Consider the following 20163-nt stretch of genomic DNA (forward strand, 5'->3'; position numbering starts at 1 on the left):
TCTCACAAAAGGCATAAAAAGCCCAAAAAATACTTTAAAAAAAAATAAAAAAATGACGTCACTAAGTTCACCTCACCTTTTCTGTTAAGCCTCAAGCCCCGCCCACTCACATCCACCCTGCTAGACCGATGACGTATTAAACCCAAATGACGGTACAAGGAAGTGTTCTCGATGTTTTAACCGTAAAGGGAAGTGTCAGCGTATCACCTCTGTGACATTCTGTTGGCTTTTGTTGGGTTTAAATCTTGTTTTGAGAAGCAAATAACTTGTAAAGTCAGCAGACATTTATGACTCAAAACGGATGTTGTACAGGTTTATCTTCGAAATAAAAGCAGATTACATTACGTTACATTACGGTCATTTTGCAGACACTTTTATCCGAAGCGACTTACACATCGGTAGGCAAAATAACTTCATGTCACGAGAAATGCACAAGTGAAATCAGATAGTGCGGAAACAAAATAAAGTACAAAACCTGTTGTCTACTACTAACAGATTTAAACCATTTCGTCACGAATCCTGATGCAAATAATAAGAACAGCTGAATCAAATAAAACTCTTTCACAAACAAAACAAAGCCTTTTGGCCTCTCTCCGATGGAGCAAAAACTACAAGTGACTACAGTGAGTTTGAATGTAGCCTATCAGTTTCGCCAGCATAAAGCAAAGAGGAGAAAATGGGGTAGACTACATGTCATCATGGTGTTGGCTGACACAGACAGTAGGGAGTCTTTTGTCATAAAATGTGCTCCTGCACTTCCACCAGCGGCTCTGTCTCCCGTCAGCTGTTGGAGGATGGCTCGGAGGCAGATATGATGTAATCAGACAGAGAGGCAGAGCCAGAGCTGGATCGCAGCCGCACCACACGGACGCATCTCGGGTGTTAACGAGACTTTCTGAAAACACATTTCGCAGCCTTCATAAAGGTGGAGGGCTTTGGGTGCAGGTCGGCGTTGTTGGAGGAGTCATGTCGCGGAGGTTTCAGCCGGCCGGAAGAAGAAGAAGAGGATACTGGATGAGGGCCAGCAGCAGCAGCACCGGCCGGAGATGCTGCTGGTGAACTTGACTCCCTCCATCAGCTGCAATTCCCCACCATGGCCCAGGAGTCCTCTGTCTCACCTGCTCCGCCATCCTCCGCGTGAAAATGACCCGCAGTCCGCCTCAATCGTCGACATATGCCCGCTCTATCTGTCGCCTTTTCGCCCACGATGACAGGAGGTTGCCCGCTTTAGATTTCTACACACATGTAGGCCCCTCGTGTCGCTCTTGGATCACATCACTTCTGATCTGATGTTTTGAGCCGCCGTGGTTGCTATTATTACGCAAGTGCACCTCCTGCCATCATCGATTCTCTTTATTCCAGATATTATCGGAGCGCAGAGATGGGCCGCGTCCACAGCACCGAGCATTGCCCTGCTGGGGTCTGAGTTTCATGCTTTACTGTCTCTACTCGCCACGATGGCCCTGTGAGAACTATCGAAACTCAGGTTCTGAAGTTTCTCTGGACCTTTGGCTGTCTTCACGCGCAGCAGAGTTGTGTCCTTGCAGTAGCTGTTTCTCTGCGGGGGGGATAAGCTGAAGCCTGCCCGCTGCCGTCCACCATGGCCAATGAACCTGTCATCCTTAACGTCTATGATATGGTAAGAGTCCATCTCAGTCAAACTGCACTCACTTCTTTACATGGGGCTTATTCTCAGTTTTCTGTTTCCGGCAGGGGTTATTTGTCACGAGACACCAAGTTTGAAATAAAGTTCACCCTCTTTCAATTCTAATGTTTAACATATCAGGACATAGTAAAAGTCATCTGTCCCTTATCAGGTCTTAGAATTAGGTAAATACAACCTTAGGTCAACAACAACTTATGATATATGACACTATCTCATAATTTAGTGAACAAAAACTAAGCCAAAGTGCAGAAGGAGTGTGTGATGTCCACCCTTACTGCTTCCACAGGAATTAAGAGGGTAAGTAGCAGCCAGGTGTTGCTAATCAAATGTACTTTATTAAGTGATCAGCAGCAAGTGTGAGCACCTCTATAAAAGCAGAAGTTTTGTCACTTTGCTGGTCTGGAGGATTCAGGTGTGTGTTAAGACAATGCCAAGGAGGAAAGACATCAGGAATGATCTTAGAGAAGCAATTGTTGCTGCCCATCAATCTGGGAAGGGTGAGAAGGCCATTTCCAAACTATTTGGAGTCCATCATTCTGCAGAGAGAAAAGATTATTCACAAGTGGAAACATTTAAGACAGTTCCCAGTGTTTGGAATGCTCAGAGAAATTAGAAGAAAAAAGAAAGCCTCTTCTCTCTAAGAAAAACACGGCAGCATGGTTTAGTCTTGCAAAGTTGGATCTGAGCAAACCACAAGACTTCTGGAACAATGTCCTTTGGACAGATAAGACCAAAATGCTGATGTTTGGTCATAATGCACAGCAGCAGGTTTGGTGAAAACCAAACACAGCATATCAGCACAAACGCCTCATACCAACTGTCAAGCACGGTGGTGGAGGGCTGATGATTTGGGCTTGTTCTGCAGCCACAGGACCTGGACAGCTTTCATTCACAGTTTTCCTTTGTATACCAAAGTATTTCAGAGTCAAGTGTGAGGCCATCTGTCTGACAGCTGAAGCTTGGCTGGAACTGGGTCATGCAACAAGACAATGATCCCAAACACAGCAGCAGATCTACAATAGAATGTCTGAAAAAGAAAAGAATCGGGGTGTTGCAATCGTCCAGTCTAAGTCCAAACCTCAACCTGACAGAATTTTGTTGTAGTTTATCTGAGGTTATATTTAGCTTACCCTTTTTTTAATTGTCTGTAATCTTGTCTTGATACATAAAACACAAGAACTGAAAAGGGCGTATCTTCCTTTCTTCATGACTATATGTGACCAGTGACATTGATAAGAAAGTGGAGAGCAAAGGTAAAAAGAAAAACCTGCCATTTATTTCAATCCAGGCCTGCCAGATAAAAGCTTCCATCGACCCTCTGGCCTCTGCCACTGTTCCCTCAGTTCACATAATATGCACACACAAACACACATCAGCAAACAAGCGTCCTCATTCTGCTTGGTTTTCACAAACTGTACTGCTGAGCAGTGTGCTGTTTGAATATTGTACAGCATGTAGCTGCCCCAGCCCATGGATTACTACATTACATTGAAAAAAAACAAACAGTATCATTTGTTTAAAAAAAAAAACAACACACATATTGGCATATAATACTAAAAAAGAAAAACAGTAACAACAAAAAAAAATCTAGTTTTTAAATGTCTAATAAATAACCCTGTTTCTGAAAGAGAGCCCTACACAGAAACAGATGGTGGACATCCTGAGGGGGACCTGTAGCAGACGTACCAGGGACGTTTTATTTGGTCTGCTGGATTCAGGTGGTGTCATCTGATGGTGGGTGGGGAAATGGGCTGGTTCGGATTAGGGTATTCATAGGCGTCCGTTTACTGAATGAGGACAAATGTGAGTCCCAGGGCATTTTAACACCATTTTTTTTCATGGCTAAAACAAACGTCAAAATGTACAGACGCATGTGAACGCGTGAGATTTTAGGGGATTGATAAAAGCCGGAGTCAGTCTTTAAGAAATTCATCAAACACCCTTTTAATATTTAATTTATTTTTGTCCAAGATCGTTATCTTTTTAATCATAGACATATGATATTCAACAAGAGGATCTTGGTGTTGGTGTGGTCAGCCTCATTATAGTGAAAGCAATTATATGAACCACTGATTAATTGTTTATGTATTTCTTAGAAATGGAACATTCCTCAGTGAGATTTAGAAGTTCAAATAAACCATTTTCCCCCCACTAAAAGTGTTGATTGTGTGTGGCCACACATATGAATGTGTGGCCACACTCAAAGCCAGGTGCAGTTCTGGACTCGTAGCGCTATATTGATGTCTTCAACCAGATGAGGACCTCGGTTTGGCGGCAAGAAGTGACAGCTGCTCAGACAGCTGATTCCATCCCAGTTTGCCTCTGCCGTGGCGGGACTTGAAGCTGCAGTCTGCAGGATTTGTTGTTGTCATACGTAAAGTCCTAATTTTTGGCATTTTAAGAGTTTACATGATCTATCAGAACGCTTGAAGTTGAAAACGGTGACCTCCGTAGTCGCAAAATGCAAGAAATGCTTATTTTTTAACCGAAAAATAAAAAGTTATTCAACTTCCTGTCCCGCCCCATCAAAACACATGAGAACTCGTGCACGTAGACGTGCACGCCAGATGCGCTTACACGACTCCTCGTTCATCAACTCACCTGTCATTTGCGATCATGGAAGACACAGTAAGTAGACTAGCCCGTAATGAAGTTCAATAGTCCAGATAAATAAGCGTGTGGACGAGCCTACCTTGTATCGTGCGTGCACAATCGGTGATTGACAGGCAGCAGAGCCCAGCTCGTAACCTGATTGGTTACCTTTTACCGGTCCGGTCTGCAATTTTGTAAACAAACCTGCTGGCTTTGGAGGGACCTAGCGGGACATATAGGGGACCTAGAGAACTCTTTTTTTTTTTTGAATTGGGGTATTTAATGTACTGCTTTCAGAATCCCCGGACAGTTCCAGGCATTATGCTTGAAAAAGAGTTGCAGACTGCAGCTTTAACAGGGCACGCCGGTCTCGTTGACATTGGCGGTTGAAACAGGCGATGACAGTCAGATTGAGCCTTAATTACTTTGCAGAGACTTGAACACAAACTAGAGAAGGCAGTGGGATGAAAGTGAGTCATGCCAGGAGGGAGAGGATGAATCGATCATCGTCAGTGCGACTGCGAGACAAGCAAAAACAGAGGGGCGAGAGGGGAAAAGCTCCACTTGGACTCAGTTGCTTGGTGCACTCAGTTGCTTTGTGCACTCTGGTCATTTTTGATAGGCAGCTTTTTTGTTTTGACTAATTTCTCTTAGGCGAAGGAATTTGTCATCGCAGATTGTTTTCTGTCGGGAAACTGGGTTTAGGCCGTGTTTCTATCCATTCCTGATGTGAAAGAGGAAAAGCCAGAGAGCCAATAGGGGAGACGTCACTGCAGAAGCAGTTATCTCAAAGTAATGTGGCGGAAACGCTTTTATTGGATGACTCTGAGCCCAGAAATATGTTGTATTATTAATACATGACAACTGAGGCAGCATGAATAAGTCTTGGCATGTTTTCTCTGGGGTGTCTTAAGAATATGGGTGTGTCAGTGGGTGTTGGGTGTGGCAGCTGTGGTCTCCATAAATTATCTCCTGGCTGTCTGCAGTGAGGGGGCAGGAAAAAGGCTCATAACAGAACCAACCCAGGCTGATGGCTGAATATTCCTCCCCTCGACCAGAGCCTGTGATTGATCGTAAATCAGCCCCGTGAAGGATCCATTAGTGGCATCTTCTGCGCGGTGCATTCTGTTGTGCCACTGCTATTACAAGTCTACATAGAAATAAGTAGATAAATGTAACAAATAATTGCATGCTTACTTTAGAATGCATGAGTTTCACTTACCAAAGCAGAAAAGCCTCAGGGAGATTGAAAAGCTACTTAGTTATAGAGTTATATGCAACAACATAATGTGCTCATTTCATGAATTTCAGTCTTGACTCCAGGAAGGCGCAGCTCCCTTCCACAACCTCAACTTGTATCTACACTGAGGTTTACTGTAAATAACTGACCTATAATTAGTGATCTTTTGAGCAGCTGGTGGGAAGATCTTGTTACTTTATCTGCAGAAACTGGATCACTTTTCTGCATTTCCAATGTGTCAGCCGAGCAATACTGCACAATACTGAGCAAAAGTCTTGAGCTACCCCATAACTTCTCCGCATTTTGCTTCAAGGAGCCAGACACATATTTTTTTCCCATCTATGAAAAGTGCCAAAAATAAAACAGTTTGACAGACATGAAATGGTATTTTTTATATCAATAAACTGATTTCCAAAGCGCTATTAGCCTACAACTTGTCTTAGTACTACATAGTGAGCAGTGTGTCCTTAAAGATTTGAGCAAACAGGTCGAGAGGAGGACAAAAAACCATCTGCAGCGTATGAGCGGCATCTGAAAGTGATGTCCCAAAAAAGATCCTAAAGAAATAGAAAAAAACGAAAATCTGACACAGCCTTCAGTTGATCCATCGACTGTTCACTGAAACCTCATCAGAAATGGTCTCCATGGAATGGTGGCTGTGAAGAAGCTATTCTTAAAGAAAGAAAACACGGAGAAAATATGAGATATGCCAAATGACACAAGAAGTGGACTGAAAATCAGTGGCAAGAGGTCTTATGGAGGGATGAACCCTCCCCAGAGCCCGGACCTCAACATTATTGAAGCAGTGTGGGATCATGTTGACAGAGAACAGAACAAAAGGCAGCCAACATCCAAAGAAGAGCTTTGGAATGTCCTTCAAGAAGCCTGGAGAGCTATTCCTGAAGACTACTTAAAAAAATGACAAGAAAGCTTGTTTTGTGTTGAAGAATAAAGTTGCTCATACCTTATGTTGACTTTCAAGCTCGAACTATAAAACCTTGTAGTTTTCCTTATAGCCTGTATTTCCATTGACATTCGCACATTTGAATAACTTGCTGCACCTATTTCCCGTTTTCCTGGCAATGAGGGGTGGTCTGCTCACTTATAACTGCGTACTTACTTACCACACACCTCAAGCATTACAAAGGGGTTGAGGATTCTACTCTGTATTCTAAAACATTAAACTAGTCTTCTAACAGAACATTTATTTTCTTAAACTTGATCTTGAGAAGTTCAAAATAAACAGCTTTTTCAATCACCTATTAGCCCTTTTATGTAGCAATCCAGTATCAGACAGAATCTTCTGAACTATCTAAGGCGACAGGATGAAAGCATGTTTTCGGAAAGCATGATTTTAGAGCTGCTGCTCGGCTTCCTCTTCCTGACTCTGTCTCTCTCTTCTTGTTTCTCTGCAGTACTGGATAAACGAATACACCTCCAATCTGGGCATTGGAGTCTTCCACTCAGGCATTGAGATTTATGGCAGAGGTAAGACAGGGGCTTCCTTTATGTCTATGAAATCCGATTATATGTTTAAGGCGCAGAATCACTGCCTGTAGGCTTTCACAGACACCAACGAAATCTGGGTTTGAAAATGGAATACGAAATTGTGTTCCTGATAACGTGACCCCATTTCTCTTGGTGCAGTCACTACTGACTCACTCTGTTTATGTGTGTGTGCAGTTTGAAAATTGAGGGGCAGAAACCAGCGTGAAACTTGATCACAGGGAATCCATTATGCCCTTGGAACCGGATATATTGGTTCTGTGCACAGAGCAATATGATGAATAGTGAAAATACAGTCTTTACCAGGGCAGAATTATTGATTATATTAATCTGAATACCTACATCATCCATATTTCTCTTCATGTATGTTGCTTTCTCAAACAGCACAAATGAGGCTGATATCACAGTCAGAATAAATCAGAGGCTACATAGCTAATAATTTAAGCCTCTCTATGCAGCTTTTTGTACCCTGACGGTCACGACTATTTTCCTTTCCAGGCCTAATGATTAAATCACAGTGTGTCAGTAATTAATGAGTTGCTTCTCCTTAATTACAGCTATTAAGTGCTTCCATTCGAAGGACTAACCCGTGTTTTGCATCTTTCTCCTCTGCCACACAGAATTTGCATACGGCGGTCACCCCTACCCCTTTAGTGGCATCTTTGAAATTAACCCGGGCAATGCTGCTGAACTGGGAGAGACTTTCAAATTCAAGTGAGCGTGCCTCATTTTAGCATACAAAGCACTGTGATGTTGTTAATGGTAGAGATAAGTGTGCTGATGTAACTCTTTGCATTTGAACAGGGAGGCTATTGTTTTGGGAACGACAGACTTCACGGAGGAGGACATAGATAAAATCATGGAGGAGCTCGGTAAAGAGTTCAAAGGGAACGCCTACCATCTAATGCATAAAAACTGCAACCACTTCTCCTCCTCGCTGTCTGAGGTCAGTCTCATAGATTTGGGCTTCTCCTATGCAAAGAAACAACAGAGCAGAAACAACATATTCTCATTCCCACCTTGTCACATACAAGTAGATCGGAAGCCCTCCAAGGTAGTTTTCATCACTCAGAGCACCCTTTTAACGTCACTTTCAGATGCACAGGGGACCCCTCTATAACAGCATATTACCAGTTATCCTTAAGCAATAATAGTTAATGAACACCGACTGTCCTACGGCGCTCACTTCAGACATGTTGCTCGGATTACTTAGCGGGGATAGTTACCCAACTCTCAAGCATGAGACTTGTGTTCGGGTAGAACCTCGGCACCGCTGTTTTCACACATTAAAAGTACTTAGTTGAAGTTAGGCTTGAATAGTACTTGGATTAAGAATAGGCAATAAAAGTTATTGGTTAAGGTTGGAGAAACAATATGGTTAGGAGATCTTTACGGATCTCCTAATTTCTCATCCACAGCTTATAGGCCTAAAACTCCCCACCAGCTGGTTGGCACTGAAGGAGCCTTTCAGATGAGAAGTGAAATGTCTTGAAGAACCAAGAAAGAAGAAGTCTAGCTGCCTTTAGTCAGGCTCTTATGATTACCATGACCAAGCAAATTGAGAATCTACACCAACACATCAGAGTTTGGCATTAAAACACACAATAAAATCTATTCTATTGTGGAAAGCTTCACCAACATTTTTTATGTTGCCATGGTGACCCATTCTGCAAATGTTGGGCAGGATTCATATGGACGTGATGCATCAACTAGTCCTGTAAGTGGTGTTTTTTTTTTAAGTCCTTCTCCTGTGGACCTGATCCAGGTCCAGTGCAGCCCTCTTTTGTGAATCAGCTAACAAATATGCTGCTATTTATGTCAACAAAATGAATAAAGGAAGGAAAAGGACTATCAAAATGTACACAATTAAGTCAACTGACACCCGAGCAGAGAACTAGCATAAAGCCACAATTACAAAGCAAGATAAATCTAGTTAGCTTTTTAAATCACATGCAAGTAATAACAATCAATAAAGGGCGGGTACAAGGTAGGTACAAGGTAAACTGGCTTTAAAACAACAGCTAATTTCGTACTTACTTTCGTTCTTGAATGCACATCAACACTGGATAGTGTAGAGGTAAGATTGCCACCTTTCATGTGGGTGACCTGGGTTCAAATTTCCTGCATGAAAGGTGCTACCTCTAGTAGGGGTCCTTAGGCGAGACCCCCTTACCCTACCAGCGTCTGCAAAATGCATAAACATGAACACAAGAAAAAAATCTAAAAATCTTAAAGCATGTAACACACTTCAATCTAATAGGTGGCAGTAACGCATCTGGAATCCAATGCTTCTTGTCCAATCTTTTTTTTCAGTTGCTGTGTGGACGAGAAATCCCTCGCTGGGTCAACAGACTGGCGTACTTCAGCTCATGCATCCCCTTCCTGCAGAGCTGCCTCCCCATGGAGTGGCTAACCCCAGCTGCTCTGCAGAGCCACATCAGCCTTGGCCTCCACAGAGAGGAGCAGAACGAGTCGAGCGACGAGGATCCTTCGTCGCCATCCGGCGCGGCTGCTGGCTCCTCTCGCAGCTGTCGCCACACCAGGGTGTGAGCTGCCCCCTCATACGCTGGCCTACGGACCTACTTGCCACTGATCCGTGTGGCTTTAGTGGGCTTGAACAACCACCTGACCTCATACTGTTTGGCCTCTGAGTAAAGAGCCAAGAAAAAGGAAGGCCTCTTCAGGAAGGCAACTAATGCCAGACACTTCAGACCTACAGAGACCTGAAGCGTGGCTCAGACTTCGAAAAACAGCCACATTCTTAGTCTTTTCCACTAACTTTGCAACCTTTGTCAGCCTTGTTCCCTGCCCTGCCTTCAAAGCTGCTTTTGTAGAATAACTTCATAGGTAGTGACATTACTTGGAAACTGCTAACCTGCTCAATTTCAACAAGTTCTCGTTAAATAACCTCTTTGTGGCCTTCAGTTGATATTGCGGACTCTGCTTTCGTTTGTGTGGAAGTTTTCTTTGGCCGTTCTAGAGGGTTGTCCAGCTAAGGAGGCTTTAATTGTTCCATGAGTTCAGTCTGAACAAGAGAAAAAGTTGCATGTTGAGAGAATTTGGGAAAACATCCGACTCAATCGAGAGACTCCTGGTCACTTCATCAAAATTTATTTGTGTCTCTTTTGAAAATGTTTTTAAAAAAAACCCAAATTCTTTTTATCGAAGGATTGTTTTAAAAAGTTAACTGGCATCAGGGTCGAGTAACCGCTTCCTCAGTGGTTGCAAACGATCAAAAGCTAATGCTGACAGATGCTGTTCAGACAGCTTCAGGCAGCCCAGTCACTATCTGTGAACACCTCAGAGACTCAACCACTCCACAAAAATTTAGCTGCTATCCAGACAACTATTGACTTTAGGGTGGAATACACTTTTTGTCTACACTTTTTATATTGGAGTGATATTTATACTGATACAATGTGATGACTTCCAAGGATGGAAAATGTTCATTTACACCCAGAGATGATTCCTGGGTTAGGGGGGTCTAAACACTCTCCCATGATTCAAGCCGTTAAAATGAAGCTGTCCTTAAAGAGAAGAGCAGAAATCAGTTTCTCCGCCCACAAGGGTCCAACTCATGTCTGTACAGTTAACGTGAGTTTAGCTTAGCATACAGACTATAGGCCTGGCCCTTCACAGCTCACAGTTTAACACACTGTATATTGTTTTTTTTTTCATCTGCACAAAAGCAAAACAATGAAAACGACAAATCGGGATTTGTTTTGAGAGATTGCATGCTCAACTACATCTTGTTTAGCATCAGCTGCAAAGTTCTAGCCATATGCAATGCGCAAGAGGAGCTGATTAGCAAGGTTTGATGCCTATGGAAGGGTGCCAAACGCATTCCTTTTGCCAATATTTTTGTCTGTACATTAAGGTCAACCCTGTTTCTAAAAAAAAATGTGGATTCTGTATAAAGTGTAACAAAGAACAGAATGCAAAGTCTTGTAAATGATCAAAGCCCTGTATTTAATAGAAAATGGTGCAAAGACGTATCAGATATTTAAGCTGTGAAAATGTACTCCAAAAATATATGCTGATGTTTACCACTTTGAACACCAAAAGCATTTTGGAGATGAGGTGGCCAGCGACTGTAGTTTTAAAAGTAAAACTCTTCCCATCCTTGCTTGATGTGGGATTTCAGCGGCTCAACAGCCTCCTTTGTCATATTCTTCATTTTGTAATGCATGAAATCTTTTCAGTGGCTGACAAGTCCGGACTTGGCACTGTGTTGCTGAAAGGAGCAAAGCCTTTCACGAAAAAATACATTTTTGTACTAATTTCAACTAAACACAGGGTTTGAATAATTTGCAAATGATTGCATTCTGTTTTTCTGCCAGTTTTATACGTGTCCCATCTTTTATGGAAATGGGATTGCATCCTACAAACATGAGAGCGGTATCAGTCCCTCACCATCACAAGTCTGTGTTGGATCTATTTCTATGGTGGTGAGTTTACAGAAAGCAGTTAAAGGACAGAGAACTGTTGAAGTCATTACTCATCATGATGGAGGATGACTTTACTGCAGTGAGGAGAGCAGATTCTCATGAAGGGAATATATGATGTCATAAAATTATTTCTAATCATTGTGAAGTTGAAGCAGAAAGAACTGCTGGTGAAGGATTGCATCAGTAACTATTTTACCCTGAACAAGAAGCTATCTGTGTTGATTGTGTCCTTGTTGGTGCTTGAGGTCACATGTGATTTGGATCTTCTCCCAACCCTGCTGTTGTAGTGTATTGATGGACAGCCACCCTTTCTCAGGAAGGAAATCACATGACTTTTTAATACTACTGAAAGTCCTCTAATTCCTGCTGAACACCTTAAGAAATGGAGTTGGAAGTGCAGATGAATCATTTGACTTCATGTTTTTGAATAAGCTATATCCTAATTTAGTTTGGACATACAGCTGTCTTACTCTTCACCAAGTGTATTGTGATCAGACCTTTGGTATGTTTTGAGTTGATGGGCCTGTACAGTGATCGATATTACATGCTCAAAAGTCTTTAGCACTTTCTACTGAGCGAATCAGACAGGTATTTTTTTTTCTATTGTACAGTGTCAACCTAAACCATGTATTTCTTTTTCCTAACCCAAGACAATTTCAAGATTGATAATAGTGGTAGAATAAAGAGATGGAACATGATTGTTGATGAACATGATTTCTGTTGTCTTTTTAAAAACATTCATCTCTATCTATCTATCTATCTATCTATCTATCTATCTATCCAGGGCTCTCAAGTTTTCAAGTTTGCTTGGAGTGAGATTCGGGCCGGGCAGGGGCCGGGCCATGTGCGTGGGGGGGTTTCTTTCGGGTTTTTTTTTGGGGGGGGGGTCCCTTGCAGTATCCCATTACCATAAACTAGCTACTTAAAGAACAAAGAAATTGTTTTATTTATACCAAAATCACAAATCTTCACTTTTACACTAAATTCTGCTATATTTTAAAATAAATTGTTTTAGGTGTGCAAAGTCTTAACAAACAAAAAAAACAGACAAATTAAATTAAGAAAAACAAACATAACCCCAAATGGGCCCCTTGAGCAGTCCCTCTCTGTGTGTGTTTGTTTATGAGTGTTGTTTTAAGTGTTTGTGGCAGATTTTGATGCTTGATGACTGATATTGGGGGCTCCCATTTAAAGCACTGTGGCTCAATGTCAGCCATTTTCAGTCATGATGGATGACAGAGTTCCATTCAGAAACAAAGTGTTCCTGGTCTTGGTTTTATTGAGCCCCACCATGGAAAAAACCCTCTCTGCATCAGCATTTCAGTGCGGCAGAACTAATACCAGTTTGGCAATTGTAGATAGCCTTGGGAACCTGCTCATACCAGTCACCTTTGAAAAAAATTAACCACGGAAGCCTAATTACACTCCTACATATTTTTCATTTTTCATTAAGTTGCTCATGTCAAAGGGTGTGTGCTGAATATTTAGGCCTACTACTCCAACGAAAACTTTAATCGGCAGGTATTGGTCTTTTACAAAGAATAGGAAAACAATAGTAACTAACAAAAGATTAAAATAAATGAAGATATGACCTGCTGAAGATCCTGACGGTTCTCTTCCACCTCCAGCTCGTCTACAACTTCTGCACGCATTCAGAGCATAATAGGTTATGTCCACTGTGCATTCATGGGACGCGTGCTTGCAGCTGAAAGCTATTTCACACCCGGCGACAAGAAATTCTGTTTTCTGATTGGCTGAGAAATTCTATTTTGTGATTTGCCGATGGGTTGCTAAATCAAGACAGCTGTACCAGAGCTATAGTTCTGAGCTGTACGAGCGCACAGTAACCTGCCATTGACTCGTTTATAGTATCGGCCATTAGAATATCTGTGCGACGAAGTTGATCATTTCTCAGCGTGAGAAATGGCATGTGTGGCGTGTGAGCGTGTGAACTTGTTGAAATGCGTGTGTCTCACGCTCATTGCGTGAGACTTGAGAGCCCTGATCTATCTATCTATCTATCTATCTGATTCTTAGCCCAAAACTTTATTAAAATGAGCAGTTCAGTTCACACTTTTCCATAAAATAATACTATTCCATCGATTGGCAAATAGATTAAATGACGAATTTGTTCTGTTCTCCAGTTAATACGAAAAGTACATGTAGCACTTCAACGGCTAAATACGGTGAAGAGAAAAATATACGTTGGTCTGTCAAGTAATTTAGTCAGTGTTGCATTAAATGTATACCGTAAAATAAGAATGTCTGAGTCGGATCAGGTGAATTTTCGTATTTCGTTTCCAATACAGTTTCAAAATCCATTGAACACCTCCAAACCCTCCCAAAAACAGAAGGTATCTTACGCACAAAACGTAAAATATATATTTTGTTGTTGTTATTTTGTTGCTAGTCAATAACAAATTACATATTGCCTTTTTGCACCTTCTTTGTCCTTCTATCTCCTCACGTAACTTAACTACATGTCTAAAGATGAGCGTTTGTGGTTCTGTGGTTCGCAGACGAGCAACAGATTAGACCTGGGTGAATTCCTGATTTTTTTTTTCTTCCAATTTGGTGCATTGTTATGCGACACGACTCCACAATTCTAAGGGACTTCAAATGCAGCATGATTATTCTGGGTTGCCAAGTATTCGTTGTAACCCGTTTGTGAGTTCTACTACAATACGCTTATTTAAGTCATTCAAGGGGCACGTGAGGACATTTTAGTATTTTTCCACTGGAGAGCAGCTATCACACCAAGTGCTATTGCGTGTTTTACACAACCCTGGGGCGGGTCTTCAACTTTAAAAGGGTTAAGCGTTACCAGCGGCAACTGGCAACATCAGGGCAGCAGTAGAGTTTCCGGTTCCTTTCTCTGCAGAGTCATTCGCCATTTTGCTCCAGTCGAGAGGGTGACCTACTTTTAGTTGCAGCTGACCAGCGGCGTAAACAACAATAGCGAAGCAGCTCCTGCAGGAAAGACAAATTGGTGAGCATGTATAGAAAATGATATTGAAGAATTCCAGTAACTTTTTATGTTTTTAGATAGCCGATCAGAGGGTTATTTGACTCTGGAGTACGGACCTTAATTTTCTTAAAGCTAATGTTAGCGGATCTCGGCTAACTTAAATCGACCTCGAGGCGGAAAAAACCCAGCCTAAAGAAAAAAGCTTGGTAAAGAATACAGTTAAATATCTTAATATCTGGCCTATATTTACACTTTCACCCGTTTGGTTTCATCCGCTCAGACATGACTTGGTTTAAGACGGGATTGCGTAGCTATTGTGAAAATGTCGTTATGAACGTTTTTCGCACCGTGTGCTCGTAGTGAAGGACTGCTGGCGTATGCAGGGCCCAGATGGCCGACCCGATCATTTCGGCATGGATCGCTCGGTTTGCAGCAATTGTATTCGGGTTTACAGAGATCCCAAGTATTACAACAGGAATTTATGATGCATTTGCCAATATAAATATATACAAAAGTATTATAGTCAAGGAACTACTTGTTGCATTGCTACCAATACGGAGGGGCACAATATTTGAAAAGCTTTTAGTACAAATTGTCGTAAGTGCTGTGTCAACAAACGCCGAATAAGGCCCAACAAAGCGTCAACATTTAGCCCATACGAGCATAGTACTGCAGTTTTGCATTGGGGTAATTTATACTTCGGTGAAACTGGCTAACTTGAGTAGCACATGACTGATTTCAGCATTCTTTGTTTCAACAAATTTAAAGTACGCGGTGAATCTAGAACTGGTTCGACCACAAATGGATTGATGTTGATCGCTAACTGAGCGTTACGTTGGTTTCTAACCATAAGCCTGAAACTCGCCACAGCTGTTGATAGATTACCACCAGCATAATGATTAATCAGTAACCACTCAGTAATGAACTCCCCTCCTAGGGTTAATGTTCTATTACGAACTTGTGTTGTGAGTAGAAGTCACCTTTGCTCCAGGCAAACTTGCACATCTCCCTCACCCACCAAACGCTGCTTATCTTAATTGCTTCTCCTCCTTTGGTGAAATATTTGCCAACGTTCTTTCATTTCAGAAAAGAATTATGAGCGGCAGTCGCGTCTTCATTGGCCGCTTGAGCCCACACGCCAGAGAGAGAGACGTAGAGAAGTTTTTCAAGGGATATGGACGGATCCGAGAGATCAACTTGAAGAATGGGTTTGGCTTTGTGGTAAGTTTGAAACCCCTCTATGTCAACAATAAAGTTTTTGCCTCTTTGAAATTACATTTTCCACCCCGTCTCCTTTTTTTTTTAATTTTTTTTTAAGGAATTTGATGACCACAGAGATGCAGATGATGCTGTTTATGAGTTGAATGGCAAAGAACTGTGCAGTGAAAGGTATTTATCTTATTTCAGTTGGTTCTTTAGTTTGGTGTGTTTTCACAACCTTGATGGCAGGATCTGTGACCTGTTGCTCCAGAGTCTCATCACAGCACAGGAAAGTTGGGACTGCTTCCTGAATACTTGCAGTAGCTTTGGTCTAACTTGAGCAACTTGTTTTTAGGAAGTGGCAGCTGCTTCGTGATTCTGCCAATTTTGTTCTTTTTCCTGCTGAAAAACAAAGTAAAGTCAAGTAGAGACATGACATAAAAACATATCCTCAGTTGTTTCTATATTATACATTTATTCAAATCACACCAGTATGTTTTTGTTCACCTTGCCTTTGATTTTTGTGTATATATATATCTTAAGACACACATGCTCTTTTTATAGGGTCACCATTGAGCATGCTCGCTCCAGAAGAGGAAGAGGAGGAGGTGCTGGTGGCGGAGGTGGTGGTGGCGGCGGCGGTGGTGGTGGTGGCGGCGGCGGTGGAATGGGACGTTTTAGCAACAGCTATCGCCAGTCTCGCAGCAGCGGATCTAGGTACAGGAGACATTTTCTTTCTTTTCACCTAACAGTAAAATCAGCATTACAAGTTAGCCCGCTTTGAGTATTTCAGTCTCTCATGCTGTTCAGATGACAGTCTCGTCTTTTCTATTTTCACCGTTCTAGTCATTGAAATAATGAAATGGCAAACAATATTATGAGATGGAATTGTTTTTATATATATATATATATATATATATTGTTCTTAACCTTTAACCTTTCAATAGATCCCTGTAAAATTTATCCAAAGTTTCTAAAAGGAAGTTCTGCTTAAAGAAAACTTGAACGTGATGTAGAGCTGTTTCAGTGTCATAAACTAGAATAAGAAGCAAATGAAAGTTTGTTCCTCTTCTGAAACTAATTCAAATATTGGCACGACTCTAAGGCAAACGCAGACCAAATGTGACAACTGTGAGTAGAAGAAGTGTGGGAATGGACACTGAGAGTGTTGCAGTTTTGTGGATGAATTTACAATATCCACAACGAAAGGCGTACGCTTCTCACTAAGAATGTTTCTTCCTCTTTTTATTTGCCCGTACAGGTACGGCCCTCCTGTGCGGACTGACCACAGGCTCATTGTGGAGAACCTCTCCTCCCGAATTAGCTGGCAGGTAAGAGATGGCAGAATGAGCTCTCCCACAACACACTTAAAAAGGGAAAGATAAATAGATATAGTGCATCATTTAAGGAGGTGTTTTCATAGTGAAGCAGTACTCGTTTCATGGGCTGCGTTTTTGTGATAGTATTCAGATTAAACAACATTTACTCATCATTAATTGGCTTATTACAGTAGAGACCCCCCAGTGTCTTTTTTTATTATTATTTTATTTAATCGCTTTTTTTTTTCCAGACAAAACATATGTTAATGCTGCCGATGAGCAAACTGACCAAAACATTTAACTTTTTTTTATTTTTTAAACAGCTGCTCTGATAAGGTTTCCTTTGTGTCAGAGGTAAATAAACACCCTCCACTGGGGTGTCAGAAGTGTGTAGCTCCCTCTACTGGTTGTTTTTATTTTCCTGAATAGTGTTCATTTGGTGCCTCTCCTTACACGCAGTTGCTGCTGGTCTAAAGTCTTGGCTGGGCCCCGTAGCGGGTGAAAGTGGTCTAGCGCAGGATACGGTAGCCTTAGGAGGTCCGTAGCCACATTCTGGAGGTTCTGTGGGCTGGCACCCCGACTGCTGTAACCCCCCTCAAATCCATGGTCCCCTACACTCCCATTTGGGTCTTTTTCTGTGGCTGCTGGAGCTGGGGGGGTGTTGAGTCGGGCACACACCCCTCCCCTACTTTCTCTCTGGTGGTTCCTTACTTGTGGAGGCCGGATGCTGAGTCAAGGCTGAGGGCGTTTCTCGAGGGCGTTTCTCAAGGGCTTTACACTGCATTGGTTCCAATTTGCTATTTGGACAAGTGGCTCTATGCTTATGTCTCCCTGGGTTTGGAGCGGTAAGTAGCATAAAACTCATGTGATTGGGTTTTTTTCAGGGTTGGGAGGTAAAGGGGTGTAGAAATACAGTCTCAAAAAGGGAATCATGTAAACAGTTGACCTCTGATGAGCCGAATTTCTTTGAAAAGTTTACATTAACAAAAGGGAGCTCAAAATCAGAATTTTGCCCACTTTACTACCTTTTGTTACTTTTGCTTTCCAAACCTTCATAAATACACAGGTTTGATTCATAAACTCACACAGATAAGTACAGTATTTGTTAGCATGCAGAAATTCTTAAGTGTGAACCTCAGATCCTCTAAAAAAAAAAAATAAAACTCATCCTTCAGGCGTCTCACTGAGGAGTTTAGATTAGTTTTAGTCGATGAATTCAAACATTAGATATGAAATCCTGGAGCCAGTTAATGGAATGTAGTCTGTGGCTCTTTTGTTTACATGCCCTCCACTGAAATGGGAGCATGCCAAAAAGTGGAGAAGAGAAAAAAATCTGAATTAGATATTTCAATTTTTCTGTTTGTGCTGGTTTCTTGCAGCTTGGTAATTTCTTACCTTCCAGGTCCTGAAAGGCTCTCAGTGACACTTGGTGTTTCATTCTGTTGCTAAACTGCCACTATGCTTCCAAAATAGGACCTGAAAGACCTGATGAGAAAAGCAGGAGAAGTTACTTTCGTGGACGCACACAGACCCACCAAAAATGAAGGGTGAGTTCCTCTTTTGAGGTAAACCTTTCGTTTGGCTTTTGTCTTCGGTGCGAAATGCTGAGTAATGTTTGTGCTTGAATGCAGGGTGGTTGAGTTTGCATCCCGCAGTGACATGAAGAATGCCATCTCCAAGCTCGATGGGACCGAGCTAAATGGACGCAAGCTGAAGATCTTTGAGGACAGCAGGAGGTGAGTTCTAGTACTGTTTTAGTCCAAATGAGCTTAATAGTGAGCTAATGGAAGTGTGTTATAGGTTGTATCTGGTTTCTTATTACATTGTTGTTTTCTCTTCCCCAGTCGCAGCAAGAGCCGCTCCCGCAGCTACTCTCGTTCGAGAAGTCGCTCCAGGAGTCGCAGCCGCTCCAGGAGCCGCTCCAGGTCTGCCAGATCTGCCAGGTCTGCCAGCCGCACCCCAGAGAAGAAGACCTCAGGAGGAAGCAAGCCAGCAGGCAGATCCCCCTCCAGGTCCAAGTCTCGCTCCAAATCCCGCTCCAAGTCTCGCTCGCGTTCCCCCGCTCCTGCTCAGAACAGACAGTCTCGCTCCAGATCCCGCTCACGCTCTCCGTCCCGCTCACGTTCCCGCTCCGGCTCGGCAGACAGTAAACACTAAGATGGGTGCGCCTGTAGGTCGTAAGATAGCCGATTAGATGTTCATGAGCCTAAGCGGTGGCTTATTTGTTTTTAATGAAGGGGTGAGATTGCCATTTTCTGTGAATTCTTTAAAGAAAAAAAAAACATCCGGTCATTAATGTGGATGTTTGACTACGGTTTTTATTTTTCTTCCACTGAAGCAAAATTTTGTGCTAATTTAAACATTTTCTTTTTTTTTTTATTATTATTTTTTTAAGGGCCCCTACATATCAGTGGTGACACCCATCAGAGTCCTGGAGTCTGTTTTAGGCGTCTGCTGTGTTTTGATTCCATCTACTTTGTGCTTTTCCAAGTCTTAGTGGGAATTCTGTCAATTCCTCAAAACTTTAATGAGTACATTTTTTGTTTAAGTCAAGCTCCTCGCTTTACTGTGAAACATTGATTACACTTGTGACGAGGCGCTTCTGTGTGTTTTGAACATAAACATTTAAGCTGGTGATTAATTTCAGCTTTCCTTTGTCATTGTTTTGGAATCTAGCATTTATTTTCACCAAAAAAAAAGTATTTTAGTCTGTGTTTTGGGCAGATTTCATTATTTACTTTGTCTACAACCTGCGTGACACTGAGGATCTGACTAGTTTGTCTATAAATGTTTATTAATTTGATACTAATGGAACCACCAACTGTATTTTTGTTTTTTGTTTTTTTTGTGTGTAAAATGCACAATGTGCACACACAGTCTCTGCAGTTGAACTCAATAAAGCTTTCATAAACCGAAATTTGTTAGCCTAATCATTGTGTCCTACAGTAGCGGTGCAGCTAAAGTTTCACTATTTGCTACAGCTTTGGATTAAAAGGATGTATCCGATACGACCGGGTTAGAATTAAAAAGCAGAAGCAGCCAGTCAGAAAAATGTACTCACCTGAAAGAATGCTGTCTTCAGAACTTTGTCAGCAATGAAAACGGCTGTAAGGAATAAAAAAAATTTAAATTCCCTTTTTTTAAAAAAAAAAAAAAAAAAAACATTGATCTGAGTATCTTATATTTATAAGGTGGGGTTTGAGCCAGTGGGCCTCCCACTCTGT

General features: G+C 41.9%; 2 protein-coding genes across 2 annotated transcripts; both read left to right on the forward strand.

Annotated features, from left to right (window-relative positions):
- The first annotated feature begins 757 nt into the window (after positions 1-757).
- On the forward strand, positions 758-12150 carry LOC142366538 (deubiquitinase DESI2). Its single transcript, XM_075448449.1, has 5 exons — positions 758-1639; positions 6914-6986; positions 7625-7718; positions 7809-7950; positions 9318-12150. Exons 1-5 carry the CDS (start codon positions 1601-1603, stop codon positions 9552-9554), a joined length of 585 nt encoding a protein of 194 aa, XP_075304564.1. The 5' UTR covers positions 758-1600; the 3' UTR covers positions 9555-12150.
- Positions 12151-14326: 2176 nt separating this feature from the next.
- Positions 14327-19856, forward strand: srsf5a (serine and arginine rich splicing factor 5a). Its single transcript, XM_075447779.1, has 8 exons — positions 14327-14441; positions 15507-15641; positions 15739-15809; positions 16185-16337; positions 16882-16951; positions 18413-18486; positions 18571-18675; positions 18784-19856. Exons 2-8 carry the CDS (start codon positions 15516-15518, stop codon positions 19094-19096), a joined length of 912 nt encoding a protein of 303 aa, XP_075303894.1. The 5' UTR covers positions 14327-14441; positions 15507-15515; the 3' UTR covers positions 19097-19856.
- The last annotated feature ends 307 nt before the right edge of the window (positions 19857-20163 follow it).

The sequence above is a fragment of the Odontesthes bonariensis genome, chromosome 17 (assembly GCF_027942865.1).
Source record: "Odontesthes bonariensis isolate fOdoBon6 chromosome 17, fOdoBon6.hap1, whole genome shotgun sequence".
In the NCBI taxonomy this organism is placed as follows: domain Eukaryota; kingdom Metazoa; phylum Chordata; class Actinopteri; order Atheriniformes; family Atherinopsidae; genus Odontesthes; species Odontesthes bonariensis.